Raw genomic sequence first — 27,021 nt, 5'->3', positions numbered from 1 at the left:
GCTTAAGTGAAAAACTGAGAATATTTTCATTTTTATCCTAAAAAATACATGGCAAAGTGACCTTTTAAAACATTAATCTGCTGTTACTCCCCTGCCTAAAGGCAGTGAACGGTTCCCTCCCCGACCCTCAGGGTCAAGTCCATGGTCCTTATAGATTGGATTATGTCAGCCCTCCTTAGCCTGGGCACCACCGCAGCCCTTCTGTGCTCCTACTGCACTCAACTTCCTCCTGTTCCTCAAAGCCTGTGTCTCTCTTCTCTGGGCCTTTGCACATGCTGTTGTTCCCTCTACTTTGATCATTCTTCCCAGCTACTCTTCCCGTGGCCACACCCTCCTTTGGGTCTCCACTTCAGAGCCGTTTCCTCGGGCTGGCCTTCCGATCCCCCACGGCCTGTGCTAGCTGCTCCTCCTCTGAGTTCCCACATAATTCCCCACTCCTAGCTTTCATCACACGGTGCTGTAACAGTTGCCTGCTCAGACCCTGTGCCCCACCTCCCCTCAACAGTGCCCTTGACTGTAAGCTCCCCACCAGCTGGAACCTCGGCCACATTCATCAATCACTTTACCCTCTGCACACACAGGAGCACTCAGGAGATGCTGGCGGAACCAAGGCCTAGTGACAGGCTGGCCCCTCTTGGTGCTGGCCTTCCCCACAGCCCAGAAGGCCACGAGCAGCATCTCATCCATTTCTACTTCTCCAGGACCTGGTGCAGGGCTTGGCACATAGCAGGTGCTCAAGAAATGTTTGCTCTATTAAGGGAAGGAGCTGTGGAGAAACAAACAGAAAACTCAGCTTTCTGGATAGATTCTTAATCTCCACTTGGGTCTGCCAGCTGTTCACAAACCCACACACCTGCACACCACCTGTCCCCCTTGACGAAGACACACAACACCTCAGGGAGTGCCACGACCTTAAGGCAAGAGGCTGTCTTGTCCTTTTTAATTAAAAGTCAAAGAGGCAGCTTCCTCCCCACTCATTCCTATCTCTCCAGGTCATTTCTGGAGCTGAGGGTCAGCAGGACAGCTGAGAGGGAGGTGCAGTGGATGTGGAGAAATCACTGGGCTTGCATCTCTACCTACCAGCCCTCCTCCCACACTGCACAGTCCTCCTGTGGGTGACTTGGCTGAGGGGGCGACAGGCAAGGGGTCGTGGCAGGGCCCAGCGACCAGGAAGCCGGGGACTGGGCCAGAGCTATCCCCAGCTTACTGTTTTCACTTCAAGTCTCCTTTTCTTTGGCACTCCTTCTCCAAAGTCCCGGTTTTAGGGTGTTCCCTTCTTTCTCCAGGGAGGAAGGCTAAGCACTGGCCTCCTGGTATGAGCCACAGTCACAGGGGGCAGGAGGGTCTCTGCAGGCCTTTGGGAGCCACATCAACAGAGAAACTCCCAAGCCTTGGCCCTGGGGTGGGACTGAAAGCACAGAGAGTTTAGCAAAGACCCCCTTCTTTTTCTGACAGAGCCCCACGGAGGTCCGGGTCTGGGGTTCCAGAGAGGAAGGCAGGGGTTTACATGCTAGGGCTTGTCACCCGGTGCAAAGAGCATGAAGTGTGCTCATCGAAACGCTCCTGGGCAGAATGTGCTGAGAACGTCGCTGAGGCACAGAGGTAGAGTGGGGCTGACAGAGAGAGACAGACATTCCAGGAAGGCTTCCTGAATGAGGTGGCACTTGAGCCTGGCCCCCAAGGAGGAGTGCAACTTCCACATTCTAAAGATTCACAGAACAAATGGCTCTTAAATCACTGGTTTTTGCTGCGTGTGTGCACGCACGTGCCTGTGTTAGATGAAGGGCTGTTTGTGAAGAGCAACTCCGGCCAGCAACAAGGCTGCTGGGATCAGCTGTGAGTATCTTTTATCCCTGCCGTGCTGGCAGGAACTGTGGATCTCAGTGGCTGCTACACAGGCTGCCTCCATCCCCTCTCCTAGCCCAGGCCCCCTCTAGAGGGCCTCCACCAAGCAGCAGTCCACACAGAAGGGTGGGCAGGGGACCCTTGAACCAGTCTCCAAGGACGAAGTTCATTAGGGCGCATCCTCCGTTGCCATGGAGACTCCAGGCCCACAGAGCCCGGTTAATAGCCCCTGAAGTCACTCAGGCCTCGAGCACAATTAGACGAGATGAATTTTTGAGTTGGAGCTTAATGAGACCCGGACGTCCGGAAAGCGTATGGCAACCTCCCAGGGGAGGGCAGAGCCCCAGGAGATGCACTGCTGTCACAAGGTCACCAGGCCACAGCCTGTCTTGGGCAGGAGGTCTGGGAGGCACTGGGGAGCACTTCCCCTCCTTCAGAATTCTTCAAGGGCAGCACAGACTTTGTGCGCAGAGCCGGGGGGATGGGAGAAAGGAAGAATAAGCTCCCTGTATAGGTCCCCGGCCCTTCGGGAACCTTCCTTCTGCATCCTCTGATGGATTTGCCAGCAAATGCATCTCACATGGCTGAAGCTACACTGCATGCACAGAATAGATTCTTCTGTCCATGCAAAAAATACAAATATGTCATTCAGAAGTCTCTTGCCGGAACATCTATGAGCCAAGCACAAGGGAACATGCCCTGGGATCCATGGCATCACGTGCTTCCTCCCACGCAGGGCACCGGCCTTGTCCTCTGGCTGGGGAGACAGGGTGTGGGCAGCCACAACCATCTCCACACAGCTGTGACATGAAAAGGACAGAGTGTGTTGTGAGGAGAGATCAGAGAAGGCTCCGTGGAGGAGGTGGCATTTTGCCTTGGCCTGAAAAGCAGAGATCAACAGACCTTTCCAGTAGACAGAACAGAAAAGCGCAGGTTTGGGGGCAGCAAGCAGACCAGGGTGGCCAGAGGGCAGGCTCTGGGCAGGGGCCAAGGAGGTAAATGGTGGGAAGCCAGAGCAGGCAAGGCTTTGAGTGCCTGGCAGTGGCAGGCCAAAGAATGCTGCCACTCAGGTGGGCAATGGGCTCCAGCAGCACAGGCTGGTAGCTCCCCCCACCCCCTACTCCAGGGCCGCCTCAGTCCCAGCACAGGCTCACAGCATGGCTGCTCCTGTTCCCGTGCACACCAGCTTCCTTCAAGCTGTGCTGCTCTTCCAGAAGTTCCGGTCAGAGCAGAAACTTTCTCCATGCAAGGCTCCGCGCAAATCCCGGTGTCCTAAATGCAGGCCAGTTTACAGATCAGCCCCTTGGTGCCCAAAAAGAGAGCGGAGGGAGGGGGCGGGGTAGGTCTGCTGTAGAGTTAAAAGGAGGAACGAGAAGTTGGAGACAGAAGGCTGCTACGGAGGCACAGCCCAGGTCTGAGGCCCCGGGGAGAAGCTCACCAGGCAGGGCCTTGCCTCTCTGGGGCACTGAACCCCCGGGCCTTTCTAAAGTCCAGGCTGTTTTAGAAAGCAGGCCTACTCTTCTGAGAAAATGAGATTTCTGTCCTGGGATCAATTTCTTTCCAGGGGGTTATTAGCAAAAATCACTGACCCTGCATGATACAGGGGCCGAAATGACAAAGCTTCCTGTTTGTTTTCTGCCCCTGCCTCTCACTCTCCAGGAACCCAGCTCCGTTCCTCAGGAGCAGGGCACGGGGACTGCAGCCAGCTGCCAGCCACCTTCCCCCCAATGCTGCCGGCCCAGCTGGAGGCACCAGGCTTCGGCCTCTGTGGATCTCATTTTCCGAAACTGAAAATGCTTGAAAAGCTACTAGCTCCGTGGCACCAGGCAGATGGTCCCCCCAGTCATGTGGGGAGGAGCTGGATGTGGAACGCAGGCCCCTGACCAGACCCACTTCTTCCTTGAAGGTTCTCCATCTCCTCCAACAGCAAGGCCGGGAGCCCTGGTCATCCACTGATTTCCACCTCATCCACTGACTTTTTAACCTCCGAAACATCACCCCACATCCTGTGTCCTCTCCAGCCCTTGCTTCTCCCACCAGTCTGGTTTAGGCCTCGCCTAGACCACACAGTGGTCTCCTGGCAGGTCTGCTGCTGCTCGGCTGGCCAAGGGCAGTGGGTCTAACTGTGCAGGTCCCAGGGGAGGGGCAGGGACAGAGCCACAGCACAGCCAGTGGCTCCTATCTGTCCTGCTTTACCTCAGCAACTCTACTGAAGCCTCCACACCTGTAGCAATGGGGGCTTTTTGTTTGTTTGTTTGTTTTTCTTAATGAGAGGAAAACAGATACTAGGGAGAAGCTATTGGCTAAGTGCAATGCTTTGGAGAAGCAAACAGCCAAGTAGTTAAGGGCATAGGGTCTGAATGCAACAGGGATACAATCACACCCTGGCTCTATCTCAGTTTACTGGCTGTGTGACCTCGGGCATGTTACTTAACTCCTCTGAGCCTCAGTTTCTTCATCCACAAAGTGGACATAGCAGTGTCACCCACCCCGTGCTTCATAGGCTGCTGAAAGGGTGGTAAGATGCAGGTAAAATAGCACCATCCCTGCCTGGAACATGGTCGGCACCTAAACAAACATCAGCCATTAGTGTTTCGTTACCGGTGAACGCAGATCCTACGGCTCCTCCCTCCGTGCCGCTCCGAACCCAAGCCAGCCCAGAGCAGATGTGCCCAGCTGCCAGCACGGCCGCTTCCCTGGCACATCTCCTTGACCCAAGAAGACTGTGCCTCTTAATTGCTCTTTGGTTTTACTCATTTTGAAACGAGCAGGACACCAATTCCCTGCAGGAAAAAAAATAAATATGCTTCTGCTCAAAATACTAATGAGGTTGGATGCAAGATGAGGCTGGCAGGGGAGGGCAGCCCCTGAGGACTTCCTTGCGTCCTGCCGGCCCTGCAGGAGGACACGGCCCAGTTTGGAGCATTCTCGAGAGGGCAGAGCCTCGAGAGAGAGGCTCTGGCTCACTCCACAAGCGCAGGTCAGCAGGCCAAGGAGCCCCATGGGAGGGGGTGTGGGGATCCTGCTGCGGTCACCCCTCCTGGACTCAAGGACCCAGTTCTCTGGGAAGCTCCGGTACCACCTGGCTATCATCTTCCTCCCCCACCCCGTCATCAAAGCCTGCAGATCTCTCTTCTCCATGCCACTTGCTCTGTGATCCCTCGCTCAGACCTTCATCAGCTCAAAGTGGCTGCCAGGATCCTGTTCTGCTGCCTCTCCTTGCTCCTGTCCTTCCTCCCCTAAGAGGCCACTCTCAAATAGTCAGTCAGTAAACACGTGAGCAGGAAGCAAGTGCCAGCCTAGGAGAGGCAGGACTCCCTGGGACCAGATTCAGCTTCAGCCTCCCCTCTAGCCCTCTCCCCTGATGGTCCCCAGAGGAGGGCCTGGCGGCTGCACCTTCGGTGGCAGGCAGCTTCCTCCTCAAAGCCTGTGAGCACGCTGCTCTCTCAGCCAGAAAGATCTTCCCAGATTCTACTCTACGCCTCCCTCATCCCCCTCTGGGCCCCAATGTCCCCTTTTCACGGCCACCCTGTCTAAGTTTCCCATCACTCTGTCCCCTGACCCCACTGCGTGTGTCTGAACACTGCTCGCCACCGCCGGACATCCTAATATTTGTGCACTTGCATTCTGCGTGGTCTCCCCACCCTTCAGGGCCAGTTCCCTGAGGGCAGGGACTTTTTCTGTCTTGTTTACTGATGTTGATGTGTCCCATCACCTAGAAGGGTGGTGGCACAGGACGTGCTTAATGAGAATTTATTATGGTGGAATCTAATGACTCAATCATGTCTCTTTCCCATGAAAAACTCCTTACTGACTTATGCACCCCTAGTCCCAGCCTCCATCCTCCCCTCCCCTCTGCCTGCTCCTCAAGCCCACTCCCTACCTTTCCAGCCCCTGACCCCTCACATTTGAACCTCCCTGGATGACCCCCAAGCTCGGGAAAACCTCAGGGGCCACCGCTGCCCTTGCCTTTACTGATGCTGTACTCGCCCTGTTCTGCCCTTCCCCAGACGCCACTTACTCTTCAAAATCAGACCAAGACCCCACCTTCTCCCAGAGGTCTTGCCAGTCGCCCAGTGCCCACAGCCCGCAGGACCCGGGCTCCAGGCTGCTCCAGCCTACATGGGTCTGAGCCTGCTTCCCAAGCAGAACTCAGATTCCCTAAAGGTCAGGAAATCAGTCCCGCTGTGTCCTCTGAGCCAGCACAGTGGCTGGCAGGGAGCAGGAGCCGGGGAGATGGTAGTTCCTATTAAGATTCAGGTTGTTCAAATGCTAATAATTGCTATTAACTATTACCTCTAACAAGGCCTACCACGGGAGAAAGGAACAGCAAGGCAGCCGTAGAGCTGGGAGCCCCCAGCCTGGGAGCTCCCACCCTGGGAGAAGCCCTGAAGCTCTGCACCAGGGGCCACACTGCGGGCAGGAGGTCTCCGTGCCCTGAGTGAGGACAGCTGTGATCCATACAGCTCGGGGCACAGAGCCATGGACTTTCACATCTGAAGACAAGGCCAGTCCCATTGTCAGAAGCAAGTGCTGCCTTTCTCCTTGGTGCCTGCAAACTCCCAGGGGGTGTAAACCGGATACTCGCATCTCCTTCCTGGGAGGAAATCCTGCCAGAATTCTCAGGGACATGGGACAGCAGTGCTCAGTCGCAAGAGGAAGAAGGGAAGGGGCCCCAGGGTAGGCCAGGGTCTAGGGCTGACCCCCTAGGCCACAGCTGAGACTGCCAGCTGGGCTGGCCATACAGTGTCGCTCCCAGTCAGTTCTCTGTCCTTGAAGGTTGCGCAGCTGGGACTTCTGCATGGTCCACTGCTTCCTACATCCCCTCCTGCCCCTTCACAGCCTCAGAGCAAAGCCACTCTGCAGCTCATCTGACTCTCTAAACACTATCAAGGGGCACGCAGAACTGGATGTATACCTCCCTCTTTTCAGAGTTGGAAACAAAGACGCAGAGAGGTTAAGCTCCTTGCCCAAGGTCACACAGCATGTTAGAGACAGCGCCAAGAATGGAAACAAGGCTGAGATTTTAGTTGTCATTATTTGGAGTCACCAGGAAAGCATGTGCTAGAAGGCCTTCCTGGGACCAGAGGCAGGACGTTGAGAGGACTTTCTGTCCCCTCCAGAAATCCCACCCCCGCCCCCTTCCTTCTGCAAGTACAACAGGCTCCGTCTGGCTTTAAACTCAAAGAGATTCCATCTCTGCTCACTGGCTCACAGACACGGGAAGCAGCCCATTCCCTGTGGCTTCTTCCCCAGAGGATGCGTTCAATAAACAGAGCCCCTTTCTCATCTTCCTGCATAAATATTTCAGGAGACGAAGAAACAAACAGATCTGTGTGTGATCTGCGGCTGGCCACTCAGAAATGGGGGCTGCTCCATCCCACGCAGGGCCCTCATCCGCTCCAGGCACCCGAGTGTCCACTGAGCCATGGGAAATACGAGGTGGCAGGGACAACTCCCTTCATGCAGGGGCCACTCACCTGGGTCGGGGAGCACAGTGTGGGCTAGAGAGCAGAGTCCCGTTTCTGCCACAAGCTCCCCTCCCCCCACCCCCACCCCCGCACCACACCACCCACTGCTTGTTGTTCCTGGAAATGGGAGGACATGGTATTCTCCACGTCTGTTCTTGGGGACAGCAGGGGACTCGAGGTTCCTGCACAGACAGGCACTGCCTACGGGGAAGAGAGTGCAGAGCCTCCACCTCCAAGAATGGGTGGGCTGCAGTTCTGGCTGGAAACCCTGGGGACTTAGTGGGCTGGTCCCCTTTAAGTCTCCCCCAAACATTCCTGTTGTTTGTTCATTCAAATGTTCGTTCATGGAGCACATTATTCTTGGACCCAGAACATTCGGCAGCTCCTCACTGCCGACAGGACTGACTTCCCAGACTGTCATTTCCTGTGCCTCCCAACCTCGTCCCGCCCCAGCTTCCCAACCACATCTCCGCTTAAGTCACACTCCCACTCCAGCTAGCCTGGCTCCTCCCTTCCCTCAGATGAGTTCTTCCCTTTCCTAAGTGCTGTTCTGCCTTTTGCCTTTTCTTCTCTCCCTTTCTTTTCTCTTGCCCTTCTCAGGATGGCACATGTGCCACCTCCTCCATGAAGCCTTCCTTGACCATCCCACCCCACAACAATGATCCTCCCCTCCTCCCTGAGCTCCCTCATGGATCGTTGCCACCACTGCCACTGGGAACTGCTCCTGTGACACTCTCGCGTGTGAAGTCTTGTCATTCCAACCCGGTTACAAGTGTCTACAGAGCTAGGCTCCAGCTTCTGTTCCAGCCGAGTGTCTGAGTGTAAGGGCTGCACGTGGAAGGAAACTCAGCTTTAAGGAAACCCTGGTGCCCAGGCCTCACCTCCCAGAGGTTCTGACTCCTTTGTTCTGGGGGAAGTGGGGAAGAAAGCACCAACTATATAATCTGTAGGTTCCCTTGACCAACATGACAATTAGGAAAAATTCCAAGGTCCTAGTTCAGTTGGTTAGTGCGTTGTCCTGATATGCCAAGTTTACAAATTCAATCCCTGATCAGGGCACATACAAGAATCTAAGAATCAACCAATGAATAAATAAATAAGAACAACAACAAACTGATGTTTTCTCCCTCCTCTCTCTCTAAAATCAATAAACGAAAAAAATGAATTTCAAGACAGTATCAGAACAAACTACTCATAGTTTGCACACTCATAGTTTGCACACTTTGTCCTGAAGCTAGCCCCGGGGACAGACATTTACACGTCCCCAGGTGGTTTGCAGCCAGCACCAACAACCACTAATAATGGCAACGGGGAGCCACTTCAGGGTCTGCGCCTCTGAGCTCCCACGACAGCCCATGCGCCTGTGTCTCCTTCACCTCTGCATGCCCAGGTTGCTGGGGGCACAGACGGCTGTCCGTATAGTGAAGAAGTACGAGGATGGATGGAGAGGCAGCTGGGAAAGACCTTAGGTCCATTTGGTTTTTAATTAAATACAAATATATTAAATATTAAAATTTTATTATATATAAATATAATTGCTTTATGTGATAAAATATTAACATTCAAATATTGAAATATATCCAAGAGGCCTATAGTGTTCAGCTTGAAAACTTTTTATGCATGCATACATTCCCCTCACCACTGTTGCTCCTTCTCCTGAGCCCTGTCTCAGTTAATACTACACCCCACCCCCAACCCAGGTCACCAATGAAAACTGGATAGAATTTTCATCAGGGAAGGATGTCCAGCTGAAGGAGGCTGATATAAAATTCCCTTATATGTGTGAAGAGCTGATATATACACTGAATGGGAGATTCCCACAGGCTGAATGACTGGCTCCAAGTCACGGGCAAGCCCATGGCAGAGTCGGGACTCAAACCCTGGTCCTCAACTCCTGAGTTTTGTGACCTTTCATAGCCCTCAGCAGCCTGAAGGAGCCTGTGTGTGCACAGGTGCATGTGCTGGAGGACACAGCTCAGGAGGAGACTCTGGCTGCAGGGTCTGGGGAAGCCAGGGAGGGAGGGAGGAGGATGGGGCTGGGCCATAGGCTGGGCAGCAACAGGGCATGAGCTCTGGGCATAAGCACATCCACAAGCTCACTCCTGCACCCAGACTTGAACCAGGTGATATCAGTCTCAGATAGTTGAGGAAACTGAGTCCCAACCAGAGTAAGAAGCAACCTACCCAAGATCATGTGGCTACACAGTACCAGAGCTGGGGTTAGGCAGGAGCCTCCAAAATCCCATTGCACCACGCTCTTCACCATGCCATAACCAAATCTTCTTAGAAGGGGTTTTACAGCCTTTGTCTCCTGTTTTCTCAACCCCCAGGTTCAACCACGGGAGAGGCCAGTGCCTTGAAGTCCTCCCAGCCACAGCTGTCTCCCTGACGGAGAGAGACATGTGCAGCTGCCATTCCCAGGCACAGGGAGATGCCTGCAGAAATTTGGGCTGGGGGCCAGAACCACACCCCCACCTCACTGCCCATGGGCTTTGAGAATGACCACTCACCTCTCTGCTTCCAGGGCCACATGGGCTGGTGCAGAACACCAAAAGTGCAAGTGGGACCATGCCATTCCTCTGCTTAAGACCCGCCCAGGGCTCCCCGAGCACCACAGGGTGAGCCCAAGTGCCCCTGGCTCCTACCTGCCTCTCCAGCCTGTTTCACCACAGGGTCCCACCCTTTCCACCAGCAGCACCCAACCCTTGTCTCTCCGGGAATAAGCCACATCCATGCCCCTTCCACGCCTCTGTTCATGCCACCCCCTCTACGTGGGGTGCCCTTCATCTGCCTCTGCCTACTCATCCTTGAAGACGTGGGCTCACATCTCTGCCTCCAGAAACCTTCCCTGGCCTCCCCACCTGGTCCCCCAAGACTTCAGAGTTCTGCACACACATCTTTGTCACTGTCGCCCTATACCCCTGCTCTCCAGCACCCTTCCCCTCCATTCCTGCAGCCGTGTGTCCTTCTGAGAGGCCCGTCTCCCCCACTAGACTGGGATCCCCCAAGGAAGGGATGGCCTGGGTTCATCCATGCATGTTCCATACCACGTGCTTTGGGCCTGGCACACAAAGGCTCAGCGAATGATTTTTTAATGAATCTGGGGGACTCATTTTTTATTCGACTGGGGTAGGGAGGGTGCTCAGAGGTCTGGGAGCAGGGCAGCCAGGCTGGAGAGGTACACAAAATAATGGCCATCCTCTCCAGCCCCATTTCCCTGCTCCTGGTCACCAGCTGTCCCCTCCTGCCTCCCTGTCCTCCTCGGGAACCTCTCCTGATTCTCATCACTTAGGCTCCTGCTATCCATCAGCCCATGGCACCGATTTAAGGTATTGTCTCTCCCAGGGAGACTCACATTTTAATAACATCCAAAAAGCCCACAGGAACGGAATTCCGCAGTAGTGAGCCCTGGGCACAATGACTGGGACAGCATTCTGGACAAAGCAGGAACAGTGCAGCCAGTCGGCTCTGCCGGGCCAGCGGGCTGCTACGTGTCCACAGGGCTGTGCAACTAGACCCACCGGGGCCGGTCCTCGGGCACCCTTCCCCGCTGTGAGAGTCAGGGCAAGGGCCGCCCTCTCTGAGGTTCAGGTTCCCCTCTGCAAAGTGGGGACAACAGCAGAGCTGTGGGGTTACATGAGATAACTTATGTGTCTGGCTTGGCACGCAACTCAGGAGAGCTAGCTATACTGGCCACAGAGCTTGCGGCTCCCACAGCCAGCTCCTGCCTGCTTCTCCGGGGACCCAGGGATGTTGGCTTTGTTTGTGGCTCCTGAGCCCCTCCTCTACTTCCCTCCACCCACTCTCCCTCCCTCTCTCCCTCCCTCCCTCCAAGCCAGAGTTCCAGGGAAAACTTTGCCTGGAGACTTCTCAAGCCTGTGATAAGGTCTGGCCAGGGAAAGCTCTTAGCAACCCAGGCTCCCAACCCAGAGGCCCTTCTAATGGTTTCAGAGAAACAAAGGAGGGAAAGATCGCCTTCAGCCCAGGGTGCCAAGAGGGCCGGCTCTCCCCCAGCTTCCAGGAGGGAGAGAGGGGTTCACAGCTGCCTAGGAGGCCAAGGTGGTGGCCTGGCACGCAAAACATGCTGCTGCCAGCTCTCAGTAATCACAGCCCCCGCCTGGCTGAGCAGCAAGTACCTCAGAAGTCCCTCCTGCCTCTGCCACCGCCATGGCCAGGCCTCAGAGCGGGCCACTCCTGGCTAGTGACTTGGGGGCCCAAGCCTCTCCATTCAGGTGCCCCCTGTGCTAAGTTCTCAAAGTCTCCTTTCTGCAACGTTCCCTCACCACACACGTCTGAATCAATCTTTGGCCTGATTTCTCCTAGAAGCCCAGAAAACCCCCCTGCACTGAATCTCACCCAACCTGAGCCCTCTATGAACCCACCCAAAGGAGATCCAGGTCTTGTGTGGCCACTTGTGCCCACTTGGGTACACCTTCTGAGGCCCCAGCTTTCTCCTCTGCAAAGCGGGGGATTCCATCACATCTCTGTAGGGTCCCTTCCGGCTCTAGCAATCCATGGATCTATAAGATGAAGGACTTTACCAAGCAGCCACGTCAAGGAAGTGGTCAGGCCTGCTGCAAGTCTGCCCAGTCTTGTATCTTTGCACCTGGCACCCTAAATCTGGACCACACCCTTGCCGAGTGTTGTGAAAGGTCCTAAAAAGGATCGGCATGACCCCCAGGCCTCAGCAAGCTCACAGCACAGGTCACGCTCGTAAAACAATCAGCAACAACACGGTAGGCCTTTGCCTTCACGGCTGTCGTGGAGACGGGGTGCTGCGTGAGCTCCCAGGCAGAGGAATTCCTGGACCCTGTTCGGGCCCTGAAATGGTCTCAATCCACAACAACTTGAACTTGTTCTCAGATAGTCCGATGACATGACAGGAAGGCAGACCCAGAGCCTTGAGAGGACACATTTGTGATAATAAAATGTTATCAGGTACACAGAAATCCCCTTTCCCAGAATCCCATATTTCTGGGAATCCCAAATTTCCCCTGCATTCCTGCAAACCAACCTTTTACCTGGAGGTTGGCAGGGAAAGCATAAACGGCATTTTCTTCATGCAGCTGAACAAAAACTCAGAAATTAACTTGTTTTGTCCCCTTCCACCAATACCCTTTTTTCCAACTGTTCCATGTCCTGGAAACTCCCCTGGGCCCCAGGTCATAAAGTTATTATTCTGAAATCACACTTGGGTGGTTACACGGTTTGCTGCCAATGCCTCAGGTAGTCGCAGATATCCCTTTCATAACCCCCCCAAAAAGTAGATCCAAGCCCCCAGGTTGTCAGAATGTGTCTGGAACACAGGTCAGGGTCATGTGCAGGTGCGGACTGGGTCTCTCTGCCCAAAGACCTGAGCAAGACTGCGCCCTGGAGCCTGTCTCCCCGCCACCTTCCACAGGGCCAGGGTGATCCTGATCAAGGAGTAAAGGCTGTATTTGGCTCCCTTTTCAAACAAAAGCAGGACATCCAGTTTTTATAGCCAGATTATTTGTCTCAGCATATTAAAACAGCCAGAAGAGGAAAAGGGGAAAACGCCTTTTCATCTGCACCAAACTCGCCTGTCAGAATAAAAATACATAGAGGCTGTTTAGAAGAGACCAAGTTGTCTCTTCCACCAGCAGAGTGTGAACCAGTTCTGAGGTCAGGACTGGTCGGGGAGAAGTGGGCCAGCTGCTGGACCGACTGCCTGGCAGGGAAGGCCAGGGAACACTGGTGGGGGGGCGGGGAGAGTGGGCAGGAGGGGCTGCAGATTCGACACTGCAATAAACCGCCCCCTTCCATGACATCTACAGCACCCTACTTACACGTTTCCATATTACAGCACCCTAGTGAGGTTGAGTACTAACTCCAATTGTGCAGGTGAGAAAAAAAGAGACTCAGAGACGTTGAGGGACTAGCCCAATGTCACACAGTAAGAAACAGAGTCAAGAGCCTCCAGATCCCCAGGTCTGGCCACATGTTTCAGGGTCATTCCAGACTGACAGAGGCCAGGCAGAAGTCCTGGGAGGCCAGCTCAGCCCCTCACCAGCTTCGTGAATCTCAGTAACTGTTACCTCCCTTCCCTCTCTAGGGATCTGTTGTGGCAACTGTAGAAAGTGGACCAATAATAGCACAGACCTCAGGAGTTGTCATGAAGACTAAATGAGTAAACGTATACAAAACACTTGGTATATACGCCTGCTATAAACTACGCACTCTAGAAAGGCCAGCTACTCCTGTTTTTATTGTTTATTTCACTGACAGTTCCTTAAAAGCAGAAACCTAACACCTGGTAAAAGGCTCAAACTGCTTACCTACTGTAAATTAGTATTGATTAAACGGATCTAAATTTAGACGAGGAGTCATTCTCCCGTTCCTAGAAACATGGAGACAGCGGGCTGGACCTGATGACCTCGGTGGCTCTGGAAGGTGCACTGAGCACGGGGGCTTCTCCCAAGGATCTGTGTGAGCACCCGCTCAGCCAGAGCCTCCCGCCCCCTCTCTCCAGACAGCCAGAGCCTCCAAGGGTCTTACCATCCATTGAAGTGCGTGGCAGAAACTCTGTGTACAATGTCCAACTTCCCTGAGCTCAGGCAGGGCAGAAACCAAATGCAGGTACCTAATGGATTTTTAACATTAAAAGATATATCTATATCTATATCTATATCTACATCTACATCTACATCTACATCTACATCTACATCTATATCTATATCTATATATATCCTTGCAGTTTTACTTTAAAGACCAAGGCCCAAACCAGATCATCAGAAAAATTTAAAGGATAAAAATGGTCATAATTGAGCCCCATAAAAATATAACATGGAAATTTTCCTGCCAGAGCAAATTTTCCTTTTGGAAAAATAAATGACCCCTCCCCAGAGCTGCCTGCAAACCAGGAGGGCCCTGCCCTCCCTCACCCAGCCCAGGGAGGCTCCGTGAAGGGCGGCAGGGGTTTGGATAGCTTAACGTGGCACTTCCATGCCCCTGCTGTCCAGGCCAGTTTAAGTGGCCCAGCGACAGGCCACCCTCCCTGTCATCACCAAACCGCAGGGGGAGGGAGGACAGAGCGTCAGAGTCAGGAGGCCGGGTGGGGACCAGCCTCCATTCCGCCTCACTGGGTGACTTTTGGGGGCCTACTTGGCCTCTCTGTGCCCGTTTCCTCCTGAGTGACGTGGAGACAGCAACAGTGACGGGACACCATGAAGTGGTTCTGAGGGTTAACAAGCTCACACACACGTCCCGAGCCCGCACAGAGCTGCAGGAAGCGGTCCTGGTGTGCTGGTTTGGACTCCAGCCATGGCCCGGGCTGTTCCCTCAGCCCGTTATCTTCTCCTCAACTCCCTGCTTTCACCTGCCACCTCCTACTCACCTTTCGTCGTGATTCAGCGTAAAGTCGCTTCCTGATGCCCCTGACTAGGTCAGGAGCCTGCTAGTATTCCTCAAGTTCCCTGTACTTCTCATTTCATAATCCCCAGGACACTCACGGTCAGCATTTCTTTCGTTTTCTTTCTTCTGGATGTTAATACTTAACGAGAATCACCAGGCATGTGTTAAGTGCTTCATGCCGATCAGCTCATTTAATCTTTATAACAATTTGTTAAGTACTGCTATTATCAGTCCCAATTAACGGATGGGGAAACAGATGTTCAGAGGGGTTAGGCAACTTACTGAAGAACACACAGCAAGTAAATGATACAACGCTACCCGTCTGATTCTAAAACTGCATTTGTTAGAGTCACCACCCCCTGGGAACCAAGGGCCATACCAAGGGAAGGTCACTCCTGGTAAGACCTGCAGGCCTGAGCCACAGACCTGCATCCCCTACGTAAAAGTGAGCTTCCTGGAAATGGAGAGGTGGTCCTGCCTCAGTCATACCTTGGTCTGCCCCTCGGCAGACCACCATGCCTGAGCAGCCCTACCTGAGGTCAGATGCTATGTGCGGATGCCCTCCTCACCCAGCACCCCTCCCCAAATCATTTAGGAAGGCCACAGGGAAGTCTAAGCAGAACGCATCCATGGGTATCACCATCAAGGCACGCAGCATTTACCGAGCACACAGTGGTGCCTGGACCGCAGACGTACCGGTGAGAGCCCTGCACCTTCGGGTGGTGGGAGTGGAGGGTAGAGCACCGACCGCCAGCAGAAGCAGCCTGGAGCGCGTGCGGGTGAGTGTGTGCTCTGGGGTCAGACGGCCCAGGCGCAGGTTGCTTCTCTTCCGCCCACTGAACCTGCCACCTGCAGCAGCTCACCTACCCTCGCTGAGCCTCAACTTCCCCCTCTGGACAATGCCATCATCCGGTGACAGAATCAACCACATGGCTGTATAGAGTAGGTGCGATCATGCAGGCCCCTTGCCTGCTTAGTAGCTGTTGTTCTGGCGATGAGGGTGATGACTCTCCTCACGGTGTAGACCGCTATGTGATCGGATTGACGTTTCTCTGACTTACAGTCAGAAGACGTGGGTTTGCACCCCAGTTGTGCCCACATTAGCTCTGCGACCCGTGTGTGGCCACCTCTGCGCTCAGACTCCGCTTCCTCATCCGTCAATGGGGGAGCCCACACCATGGGACCGTTGTGGGGATTCGGCACAGTAACCCACGGCGTAGTGTGCAAACCGGACAGTTCTGAGCAAACCTGGGTGCCTCCCATGGCTGTGTCAGTTAATTGGAAGGAGGGTGTCAGCCAGAAACCAATTACAAAGTCCCTCCAGGGGCCTCTGCAGGGGAGCAGAGAGGAGGGGGCAAGGGAGGGTGGGTGCCAGCCCCTCCCCTCCTTCCCACCCTCCTCCCCACCCGCCTGTGCTCCTTCACAGTCGGCCTCACACTCCAGGCCCACAAAGGAGAGGCTCATGTGAAGCAGCTTCTTTTCATGCGGAAGCCACTGGATTTGCATCTGTCCTTCCCTGGCAGGGCCTGCTCCGCACCAGCTGCTCCAAGTTTGCAGGCTGCCAGGGCTGGGCCTGCGCCTTCGGGGTCTACGGGCAGGGAGAGGAAGGGGGACAGAACAAGCTGACCGGGAGAAGAGAAAAGGAGAGGGGGGCACACAGAGGGAATGTCTCATCTCCTGGACACCAGACAATTCCGTGGCCGGCATATCCAAATCAGAATCTGGGCCGCCCCAGTGCCAGGAGCCGCCAGCAGCTGAGGCCATGTCTGCTCCAGACTAGCCAGCCCAGGAAAGAAATGGAAAAACTCACTCCATCACTGAGCTGCCAGGGCCTGATGCTGCCAGACCATTGGTCCAGCCAGCGTCCACACTCCTGAGCCGGCTGAGCTCAAGTCTGTGCTGACTCCCCAAGGCGGACCAACTGTGGGGTGATCCTAGGGACCTGGGGAGCCTCACAACCCTTCCCACATGCCTCGAAGTGCTGCCATAGATGCCAAGATGGGCACCCTCAAATAACTCACCAGAGGTCTCCTGCAGGGTTTCATTGTCCAGAAGGAAAAAGCCCGCATTTATTGAGCACTTACAGAATGCAGGCAAGACAGACTCTCTCCTGGCCGTGAGGTCTGGAAGAACTGGCAGGTCTGGAAGAACCTGATGTCCCCAGGTCCTTGAGACTCCTAACTCAGGACTTGGACACATGTCCTTCCATATCTATCTCCTCAAGGGTCCTGGACAGCAGGGTCAATGGTTTCTGCATTCTGTCACCCTAAAGCCTAACACAGGGTACAGCCCAGAGTAGGGGCTCTAGAGGGTGCTGGCTAAACAAATGAGTGATGTGGCCTCACATCTTCTGCATGAGGGTGCTAGGGGTCTGGAAGAACTGGCGGGGAGGAGAGGCATAATGACTGCATGAAGCAGAGCAGGCAGAACCTCTACTCCGCCCCCAAAGTCTGGGAGTTGGGTGTGTGCCTTTTCCCCGAGGCTCTGGGACACGCTGGCACTCACATCTCTTCCCCCAGTAAGAGCCAGACAGGAAAGAGGTGCCGACAGAGGGGATGTCTGGGGTAGAGGGATGGGGTCCAGGCATCTCCTTCGTAGGCTAGATTCTGGGTCAAGGATTTGGAGGCAGAAGGGCCTTGCCATCTCTCCCTCCCCATCACGATCCCGGGTGTAGCAAGGGCTCCCATATACCTTGAACTCCAATGTCTGCTTCCCAGGGAAGAGGCTGCCCAGCAGAGGGAAGCCAGATACCAGCAGTCCAGGTTGGGCCCATACGGTGGGGTAACCGGAGTGGGGCCAAGACACCTGTCCCTGGCTGGGCTGCCTGGAATCGCCCTCACAGGGCAGCCAGGCATATGGAGCACTGACAAGCAGTCAGGAGGAGCCAGGTTCCAGAACCTTCAGCCTCAGACTTGCTGAGTGACCCTAGACAGGTCACAGTTCTGCCCCCTGGGCCTCAGCACCTTCGTCTCTCAAGGCAAAGGGTCGAATGATTAGACCACAGGGAGAGACACGTGGTCTTTCTCAAACAATTAACTGTTATTAGTTATCCGGGAGAGCAACACCATCCTCAGTCCTATCCCAATCAGCAGGGACCAGGGGCTCCCAGCAGCGAGCTGAGCTCTGCTGGGGCAGGGGCAGAAGGAAGGCTGACCTGCAGAAACGGGGCAGGGCTCTGGCTGACATGCTGCTTGCAGACCTGAAATGGACTGCATAGAGGGGAGCTGGCACCCAGGGTCTTCTCTTTGCTCACATTCCTCCTGCTTAGTCCTTCTGAAAGGCAGCGGGTATTTCTGCTGCTCAGGGAACTTTATTCCTGGACAGCAGACCCGCTAAACTAGCCTCATGAACTTGGAAAGCACTGAGCTTACTGGCATGTAACCCAGCAAGGCACACCTGGGAACAAGGAGCCCAGTCATCTCATGTCACCACTTTTCTTACCTAGAAGCCCCACTCTGCTCACATCACAGACAAAGGCCAGGAAATCACACCAAAGGACCTCTGAGCAGGAAAAAGAAGGTCGGAAAGCCCTACATTACAGCCCGCAGGCCTTTCTTACAGCCCACTGGCTTGTGCTTTGCGCACAGTGCTAACGCATTTGTTCCGGTTTCCCAGCTGACAGCAGTTTAGAGACAGATATTTAAAACTGGAGACGCACTGTGAGTTTGGCGTATGACTGCAATGGAATACAGATAGAAAAATTATAAAAAGCAGGCACAAGAACTCAAAATAAAATCATCTGGAATAAAATCCTCTTGTTACTAGGAAAGTGGCCACCCTTCCCTCACCCCTGACTGGTCCTATGAAAGGAAACTGGACCAAAACTGAGAGGAGGCGGGGTCTTTATCTCCTATGGCTGATCACAGCCTGGGAAGCTGCTTCTGGTCCCTCCCCCTACTGTCTGTCTGTCTGTCTCCTTCTTCCTCTCTCCTCCTCCTCATTACATAAAGCAACTTAGGTAGCTTATTAAAACACAATAAAAACAAGAGTTGAAAACATCATAACCAGGAACAATGCCTTCAGGCTAGAAGGTCACAATCTGCACGGCTCTCTATCTCTAGGGCTGATTAGGGTGGGAGACCCTTCAGGCCCCCCTTCCCCAGGATTTATATGCAGCTGCACCAGCTGTACCCCACAATGAAGGAGAATAGGGATGTGTATGAGAAGCAGGGCGGTGAATGGAAAACAGAGGCCTGCCTCCATTCAGAAAGTGCAACTGACCACCTAGCAGCTTGCTCCTCTGATTTCCTCTCCGCCACTTTGCAGGCTCACTGGGCTAACAGGATGAACTCTCACAATCCCCACCGAACCCTGGCCCCGGGACTCTGCCCTTGGGGGGCCTGACACAAAGGTTCAGCGCAAGGTGCGGGAAGCCAGGCTCCCTCAAAAGGCATGACCTTGTGCCTGCAGGAGGAGGAGCAAGGGCTGTGGTCAGTAATCCCACCGTCCTTTAGGGTTCTTCTTCATAACTGTCTTCTAACCAGACCACCAAGAGAACAGAGTGCCCCAGTCTCCACGAGAGCTGGCTTCCTTGCTGAAGCTGAAGATGACCCAGAGCCCAGCAGGAGGGACCCCAGACATCATCAAAAGCAATTCCTGCATTTCACGGATGGGAAAACAGAGGCCTGGAGATGGAGCGGACTGGCCCAAGGTCCCACAGTCTGTCAATGGCTGATGTAGGACTAGATGCCAGGCCTCCAGACTCCCAGAGCACTGTGGTTTCTTCTAGGATCCCAGGAGGGCCCTCTTCCAGCAGGCTTTCCAGCAGCCCCACTGTAGCCAGGCCCGTCTCCTGCACCCCTCTGCTCTGCCAGCCCTACCCACAGGCACCCGGCTAGTCTGTAAAGGGCTGGCAAGGGGAGAGAAGATAGGGTTAAGGTGGGGATTTTATTTAATCCCCTGAGCTGGCTTAAACTGATGCCACACTGGTTAGAGCAGGTGGGGAATGGTGGGGTATGTGGGGGGGGGCGTGGCATTAGTGAATAATCACTAGATATCAAGAGGCCAGGCCTGCCGATGGGTTTTAACAAACAAGTACCCACCTTCATGGACCCCCTACCTCAGGGGCCAGGCCTCCAAGTAGTGATGCTCTACCATGGAAATAATACAATCTCCAGGGTGCTCAGCAATGGGAAGGTCGCAGGCCATAGATTATGCCAGACCACAGGGCAAACCCTAGCTCTGCTGCTTCCTCGCTGTATGACCTTAGGCAAAACATCACACGCTCTGAGCCTGTTTCTTCCTCTGTAAAGGGTGCTGAACACACCTTCCTTGTAGGCCGCCTGGGTAGGTAGGAAGCCTGAGCTCATGTGCATAAAGAGACACAGGGGAGGCACTGAGTCAAATCTCAGTGCCATTGTTACAAATTTCACACCCTTTACCTCTCATCCAGGCCCATCCATTATTCTTCTTCCCTGGCCGACTTGTGTCTTGATATTAATAACCTTAATAATAATAATCCTTCCCAGCTGAAGAGCATTTGTAGCATTTTAAAACACAAAGCATCCTACCCCTGTGGGTCGCAACAGCCCCACCAGGAGGAGCCAGAGGTAAGGTAGCCCCGCAGCCCCCAAGTTCATCTTCCTATAATGAGCCCAAAGACCCTGAATGAATATGTTGTCTTGTAGCAGATTCAAGGGGGCACGGATAGCGGCTGGGTCATCAGAAGGAGCCAGAACCATCCCTCTCATTGCTTCACAGCTGACCACAAGCAAACTGCCCTTCCCACTTTGGCCCCCAACTCTCCAATCTGAGAGCCAGGTGGACCACTAGTGGACTTCAGCCTTTGGTGCATGGATGGCCAAAACCAAGGCCAAGGCCAGACTGTGAGCTCCTTACAGTGACAGAGCTCTCTCAAAAGTACCTTCACACCTTTGATCTTACTGGTTCTTCAACTGCCCAGCTTGGCCTCCAGGATCCAAGTATCATTCTCACATTCCACAAGAGGAAACTGAGGCCCACAGCAGAAGGGCCCAGTCAAGATCACCCAGGAGTTAGGGTAGAGCTGGGAAGTGAACTCAGGTCTCTCTAGCCTCCTAACCCTGGGCACCTTCCACTACCCTGTCCGCTTGCTCTTAACTCCTTCCTCCTCACAACGGAGAAGCCCCAAAGTGCTCCAACAAACCTGGACCCCTGTGGCAAGGTCTAAGCGTGTTCCCATATCTTCAAGCTGATCACCTCAGAACCTTTCCTATCCTCAGTAGCAATTCCCGGGACTAGGGAGCCCCTTTTCCAGTGAGTGGCGCTGGCAGAGGGCCAGAGTCCCTGGGATTGGCTGCAGAGGCCAGCAGGTGTGGTGGACTTTCCTCTCCGGTGGCCTCCTCCCGGCGACAAGCCCATTCCCACACCACTCTGCCCAGCACCAGTCCCTGCCATAGACCGCCCCCCCCCGCCCCCACCAGGCGCGCTCCAGTAGGGACCCAAGGAGCTGCCCAACTCTGCTCTCCAGGGGTTAAAAATGCAGCACCCTAAACAAGGGTTAAAAATGCAGTCCTGGGGTTGGGCCGGTGAGGAGGGACGTTGTCCAAACCACATCGGCTGCCAAAGCGGCATCCTCCCCCATCCCTCAGCGGTCCTCGGGGGCCAGAGCCACTCCAGCGACTGGGGGAGCTGAGGAGGCGCACGCCGCACCTTCCCCGCACCGGTGCCCCCTCCCATACTCCACCCCTGCGCCCCTCGCAGCGGAGGCGGAGGGCTGCGGACGCCAGAGGGTCCGCGGCGCTTACCTTTGTGACAGTCATGCAGGAACTCCCGGGCGCTGCGGGGGCGCGGGCGCGGCGTGCGGGGGCGGCGGCAGAGTCTGACGGGGGCCTGGGCGGCGGCGGGAAGGGGTCCCGCGCGTCTCCGTGCGCTGGCGGCCCGGGCAGCTCTGGGCGCGCTCCCCGCGCCCCGCGGGAGGCTCAGCCGAGCCAGCGGGGGCCCGCGCTCCGGACAAGCAGAGCGCAGGGACCGCTCGTCGGCGCTCGCCCGCCGCTCTTCGCTGATGTCAGCCCCGAATGTGCATTTATAATAGATGAGCCTCTTTCGCCGCAGGAAGGCGAGGCAGGAAGAAAGGGAGCGAGGGAGCGGGCCTGGGCTGGGGGGCGGGGGGAGGAAGAGGGGCCGGGAACTCGCTACAAAGGAGGAGGCGGAGGGAGGAGGAGGAGGAAGCGCCGGCCCGCCCGCTGCCGTGTCCCGCGCCTCCGGGCCGGATCGCTGGCCGCTGGGCACCGCCGCTCGGGGGGCCCGGGCCGGGCGTCCAGGCCGGCGGCCTTAACCTCTTCGGGCCTGCGGGCGCCAGGCGGCTGGGCGAAGCGGGATCCTGGCACCTGCCGGCTGGGCAGTGGGCGGTGACCAGGCTTCTCAGTGCCCCACTGGCCCGGGGACGCTGGTGAAATCACGCGCTAGGCAGCCGAGGCGCCGTGTGGGCCGAGAAGACCGCGAGGCTCGACCCCTGGAGGTGCGCAAAGCCGGCCCGCGGGCTCGGAGTGCAGCGGGGCCGACGGAGAGGGGCGTGGCTGCCGCCCGCCGAGCGGCTCTGCCCGCCGCCCCTGCTCCGGCAAACTCCAGGCGCAGGGTCGCGGAATGCGGTTGCTTAAGCAATCGTTTGAATCTGATTCTTTGAGCGATTAGCTGGCCCGGAGGGATCGTAGGAAATTTTACGCAAGAAGAAACAGAGTACTAGAGTGGAAAGTGACTTAGACAAGGACACGCGGCCGAACTGCCCCCAGGCGTTTCTCCGGACGCCCGCAGATTTTCGCGGCACACAAACTCTGCACCGTACCCTGGTGACAAAAGGTGCATTCTAGAAACAGGACGGGCCCTGCCGCAGGTGTGTCTGCACCGCCTTTCGTGCAGCGCTCGTCAGGGAAACGCAGGTGTGCCCTGTGAGGTGAACTAATCCTGACCTGGGTCACACCATATCCTGGAGCTGCTGCAGGGACTTGGGACAGTCACCTGACCGTGACCCCTCCACTCTTTAGTAGCGAGGCCCGGTCCTGATTACCTGAGCAGAACCTGTTTCTGCCGATACTGAACCTCTTAGATTGCGCAGGGGAGGGGTTAGCCGAGGTGGAGGGCACGGGGCTCTTTGATGCATCACCACCTCCCTGCAAGCCCGGAGGTTCTGGCTTCCTGCTACACGGAGATTTTACAGCGCAACTAAGTATATCCCGACGTCGTCCATGACGCGGTGGATGAACACTTGTGTGTGCAAGGTGCCAGGGAACAGAAATAAAATGATGCCTGCCTTCAAGAAGAACACTTCATACTTCAGAAATAAGAGAATCTGTAGAGTGCTTTGTGGATCATCGCGCTATTTTTATTTGCATTTCCTGTTGGAATCCTAAATGCAACAGTATGTGGAAGGAATGACCATCCTTATTTTGAGGATGAGTTAAGAAGAGGTCCTGGCACCTCAGGGAAGTGGACCTGACCAAGATCGCACAGTCGTGATATGAGCAGAAATCTTTTGTGCTTTGGACCTGAGCATTCCAGGACAGCGGGTCCTGCCTCATTTGAGCTTCCCACCTGTCCTGGGAGCTGAATGGATGGCTGCTGGTCCTGGTTTCCTGTATGAGCTTTGAGCGACTTTAAATCTCTTGGGGAGCAGATGTTGCCCCAGGCCTCAGGCATCTCATTTGTGCAGACTCTTCCTGGGTGTGTTCCCGTGCTGGACCTCATGCCTTCCACCACCTCTTTCACCGGCCCAGAATGCCCCCCTCATCCTTCTGCATTAATCCAAACACTCCACCTCTCACCATCCCGTCTCCTTGTCTTGCTCCTGACCACTCCAGCCCCCTGGCTCCACCTGTTGCATTTGGGCATCTGGGCTTATTTTCATGAGCTTCCTGTTGGTATAGACCTTGAGCTGGGGGGCATCTGGGCACAAGGGCATATCTCCTCCGACTGTGTACCCCTGGACACTCAGTAAGTGCTCAGCAAATATTAATGACCACCAAAAGCAAATCAATCCAAATAAACCTCCGACCTGCAGCAGGAGAAATTTAGATTGGACCCTCGAAAGCATGTTATCCAGCCTCAAAACGGGTCACAGCCCCAGTCTGGACTGTCTTGGGTAGGTCGGCCTCAAGACAGGAGGATGTCCCTAAAGGTTCTTCCAGGACACTCCAGCCCTTGGAAGCCATTAAAGGGCACCTCAAGGACTCCTCCCCCATGGCTGTGACTTGTCCACTTTTATCTCCCATGGAGATTTAAAATCCCAGATTGTCACCCTCAGCTACCCAGCATGTCTTCTGGCACCTTCCCCATCAATTGCAGCGTTCTAGCTCTGGGAGGAGAGACAAATACTTAATATCAGCTCGAGCCAAATGTAATTAGGAACATCAATCTGCTGCCCACAGCTACATGACATGCTCCAAAGGCGGAAAGAAAACGTTTCTGATCTCTTGCTGCTGACTCACCCCTTTTATCATGTCTCCCCCGTCAGAATGGAGGTCTGGAAGAGGAGAGGCCCTCTCAAAGACTGCTGTGTCCCCTTTTCGAGTTCAGGGCTTGGTCCGCAGAAGATCCTCAGAAATGTGTGCATTTTCTGTGGTGTGGTGTGCATACCACAACACCTCCCACTCTGGGTCTCCAGCAACGTGGCCCAAATTAGCTTGGACTCTCCCCAAAGCAGAGCCTGAGAAAGGGGTTGAATGCAGTGGTTTAATTGGCAGGTGTCCCAGGAAGCAGGAGTGGAAGAGTGGGCCAGGGGTGGGTAGCGGGATTGGGCAGGAGGAAGAGCCAATACAAAGATTGGCTTCAAGGTCACTGCTGGAGGACAGGGCCCAGTTCCCCAGAGACCTCTGGGATGAGTCCAGGATTGGCCGTGGGAATCAGTGATCCGCATTCATCCTCGGGCTTCTCTTCCCCGCTGTTTGAGGGCTGCCCTTGAGGGTGTTACTTCATCCTGGAGAATGCCCTTGGGCAGAAAGCACACTGACCTCCCTGTCACGCCCAGCTTACAGGAGGTGGGATGCTGTCAGCTCAAGTCTGAATGTTCTCCAACCGTCCCCACAGCTGAAACCAGAGGGAGGCTGAGGAAATGTGTTAACAAACTGTGGAGTAGACAAGAGTGGGCGGTAGTAGCTCTGGTCTCCTCTGGACACTCCCACAGCTCCACGCTTTACCCAGGCCCTCTCCTCAGCCTCCAGGGCCTTTACCCCTCGTTCTCTGTGTAGCAAACTTCTAGTCGTCTCTCAAACCCCAGCTCAGGGGTACCTCCTCTACACAGCTCTCCTGATACTACCTCCACAGTGGCCTGACTCATCCTGCATTATCATTATCAAAATTAAATATACTTGTCCTATATTTTCTGATGGCCCATGGCCAGGTGTTCTCTCTCACTGTCTTTCCCCCTCCTTTCCTCCCCCTCTCTCATTGCAAGGAGTAGCTGACACATAGGAGATGCTAGATAGCTGTCCAATCAAATAAGGCTGCCATGGGCACCTTTAGCTTCTGTCTTAATAATCCATTGGCTCGAGTCCCAGACCCCCCAGGAGGCCTCAGGTGTCTTGACCTCAGGTCCTGCCCTGCCCACTGCGTTCACTTGCCTAGGCCCCATAACAATGGGCACCACTTCACAGAGTGAAGAGGGCTTCGTCCTTGCCTGCAAAACGTTTTTGGTCTCCTAGGAGAGACCCACAGGCATGGGCACGCATTTAGACCACAGTGGGTGTTGCCCTTCAGCAGGGGTCAGAGGGAGATTCCCAAGGCTGTGGAGACCTTGCAATCCTAGACGGCTGCCTTGTTCCTGCCACCAGGGGGCACACGTCTACATTCCACCTGCTTTCAGGTATTCAGCCTTCAGGCCCTGCAGATCTCACTGCCCCTCAAATCCGTCCCCTCCCCTCCATCCCTGCTATTATTGCCCTAGTGCAGCATTCGATTTTGCTTTCGATCACCCACACAGAGACCTGTGTCCTTGAAACCCATCAGGGGCGTCTGCTGCCTTCAGGATGAGACCCAAACAGGGTCTTCAGAGTCCTGTCCAGCCCTTGCTTCTCCACATTCCTTGTCCCATCATGCACTTGCCTCTATCTCCCTCTCAGCACCTACCAGAGTCTTCCTCATTCTTTCTTCAGATGTCACCTCCTCCAGGAAGCCTTCCTGGACCATGACCAGTCTCTGTACTATTGTAATTTCCGTAATTTCCTGAGCTTCCTTCTGTCTGCACTTGTGCATTGTTTCATAATCTCCCATTTGTGTGTTTGACTTCCTACAGAGTATGAGCTGCTTGGAGACAGGGACTGGCTCTTTAGCTTGGTCACTCCAGCACATGGGCCTTGCTCAGTGCCCTTCCCTCTATGTAATCTCCTGGTTCCCCTTTCTACCTTTCTGCCTCTTCTTTTTTACTGTCTTCTCAACCCCTCTCCCCCTCTACATGTCTCCACCCCCAGGTTCTCCCCACCTGTTTCTCTGTTGCATCTACCTTTCCATGTTTCAAATCTCCATGTCTGTCTTGGAGACAGACATGCCCCGCAGACGCCCCAATGCCTACCTTCCCCACTCTGCCCTCTTCACCTGCCCATCCCCCCCATTGCTCTTTATGCCTTGGTATGGGCTCTCCTTCCCTCTCCTAGACTTTTGTGGTTTCTCGCTTCCTCTTGTCTCTCCCCAGCTCTGTTCTCCCATCACATCTGCTTATTTTCGTCTCCCTGCCCTTCTCATTTCTCTGTGTATTTCTGTGTCCACCTCCCTGTCTCCGTGGATGTGTGTCTCTCTGTCTCTCTCCTCTGTCTCACCCTTTCTTTCTTTGTCTCCCCCACCCCCACCTTTCTTTTTGGCCTCTATACAGCACACATAATGCTGACTTTGGCATGGGGACATGCTGAGGCAGGCGGGGCCTAGCCCTGGGGCTATCAACTTCCATCCCATATCTGAAGGGTGGTGATGGGTGATCCACCTAAAAGCATGTACTTTGGGGGCCGCAGTGAAGGCTGCGTCCTTGACTGTGAATGCCCTCACCCAAGCACCAGGACCTTTGTCCTTTACTCACTCTGTGAGCTTGTGTGGACATGTATGGGTTTGCGTGTATCCATAGTTGTATGTACGCATCTGTGGGGTATATGGAAATGGATGAAGAAGGGAGGAGCCACACAAGTGAGCTCAGAACCCAGCCTTGCTCAGAGGTCTGCCCTCCCAGCTTCCTTTTGGACCCGATGGCAAAAAGGCACTTTCAGGCCCAGAGGGGACAGATGACTCTCCAGCTGGGCTCCCTGTCAGACCCTGCATGTGCAGCTCCGAGACAGGTGTGCTCCAGAAACAGTGTTCGTTCTCATTAGTGACGTGATTAAATGCCTGGCTCTGGTTCAAATCGCACCTCCCCCACATGCTACTGGTGTGGTCAGCTGTT

At 54.8% G+C, this 27,021-nt stretch overlaps 1 protein-coding gene across 1 annotated transcript in view; it reads right to left on the bottom strand.

The window, feature by feature from the left end:
- Nucleotides 1–22,164, bottom strand: part of CORO2B (coronin 2B) — a 121,533-nt gene extending 99,369 nt beyond the window's left edge. Inside the window, exon 1 of the mRNA XM_037054225.1 lies at nucleotides 21,413–22,164. Within this exon, the coding sequence (XP_036910120.1) occupies nucleotides 21,413–21,427 (15 nt within the window). The 5' untranslated portion in view covers nucleotides 21,428–22,164. The remainder of the gene's footprint in view (nucleotides 1–21,412) is intronic.
- Nucleotides 22,165–27,021: the final 4,857 nt, after the last annotated feature.

Source organism: Sturnira hondurensis, unplaced genomic scaffold (assembly GCF_014824575.4).
Source record: "Sturnira hondurensis isolate 20B ecotype Veracruz unplaced genomic scaffold, ASM1482457v3 Scaffold0008196, whole genome shotgun sequence".
Classification (NCBI taxonomy): domain Eukaryota; kingdom Metazoa; phylum Chordata; class Mammalia; order Chiroptera; family Phyllostomidae; genus Sturnira; species Sturnira hondurensis.
The sequence above is the reverse complement of the archived record's forward strand: the minus strand, read 5'-3'. Positions and strand labels throughout refer to the sequence as shown.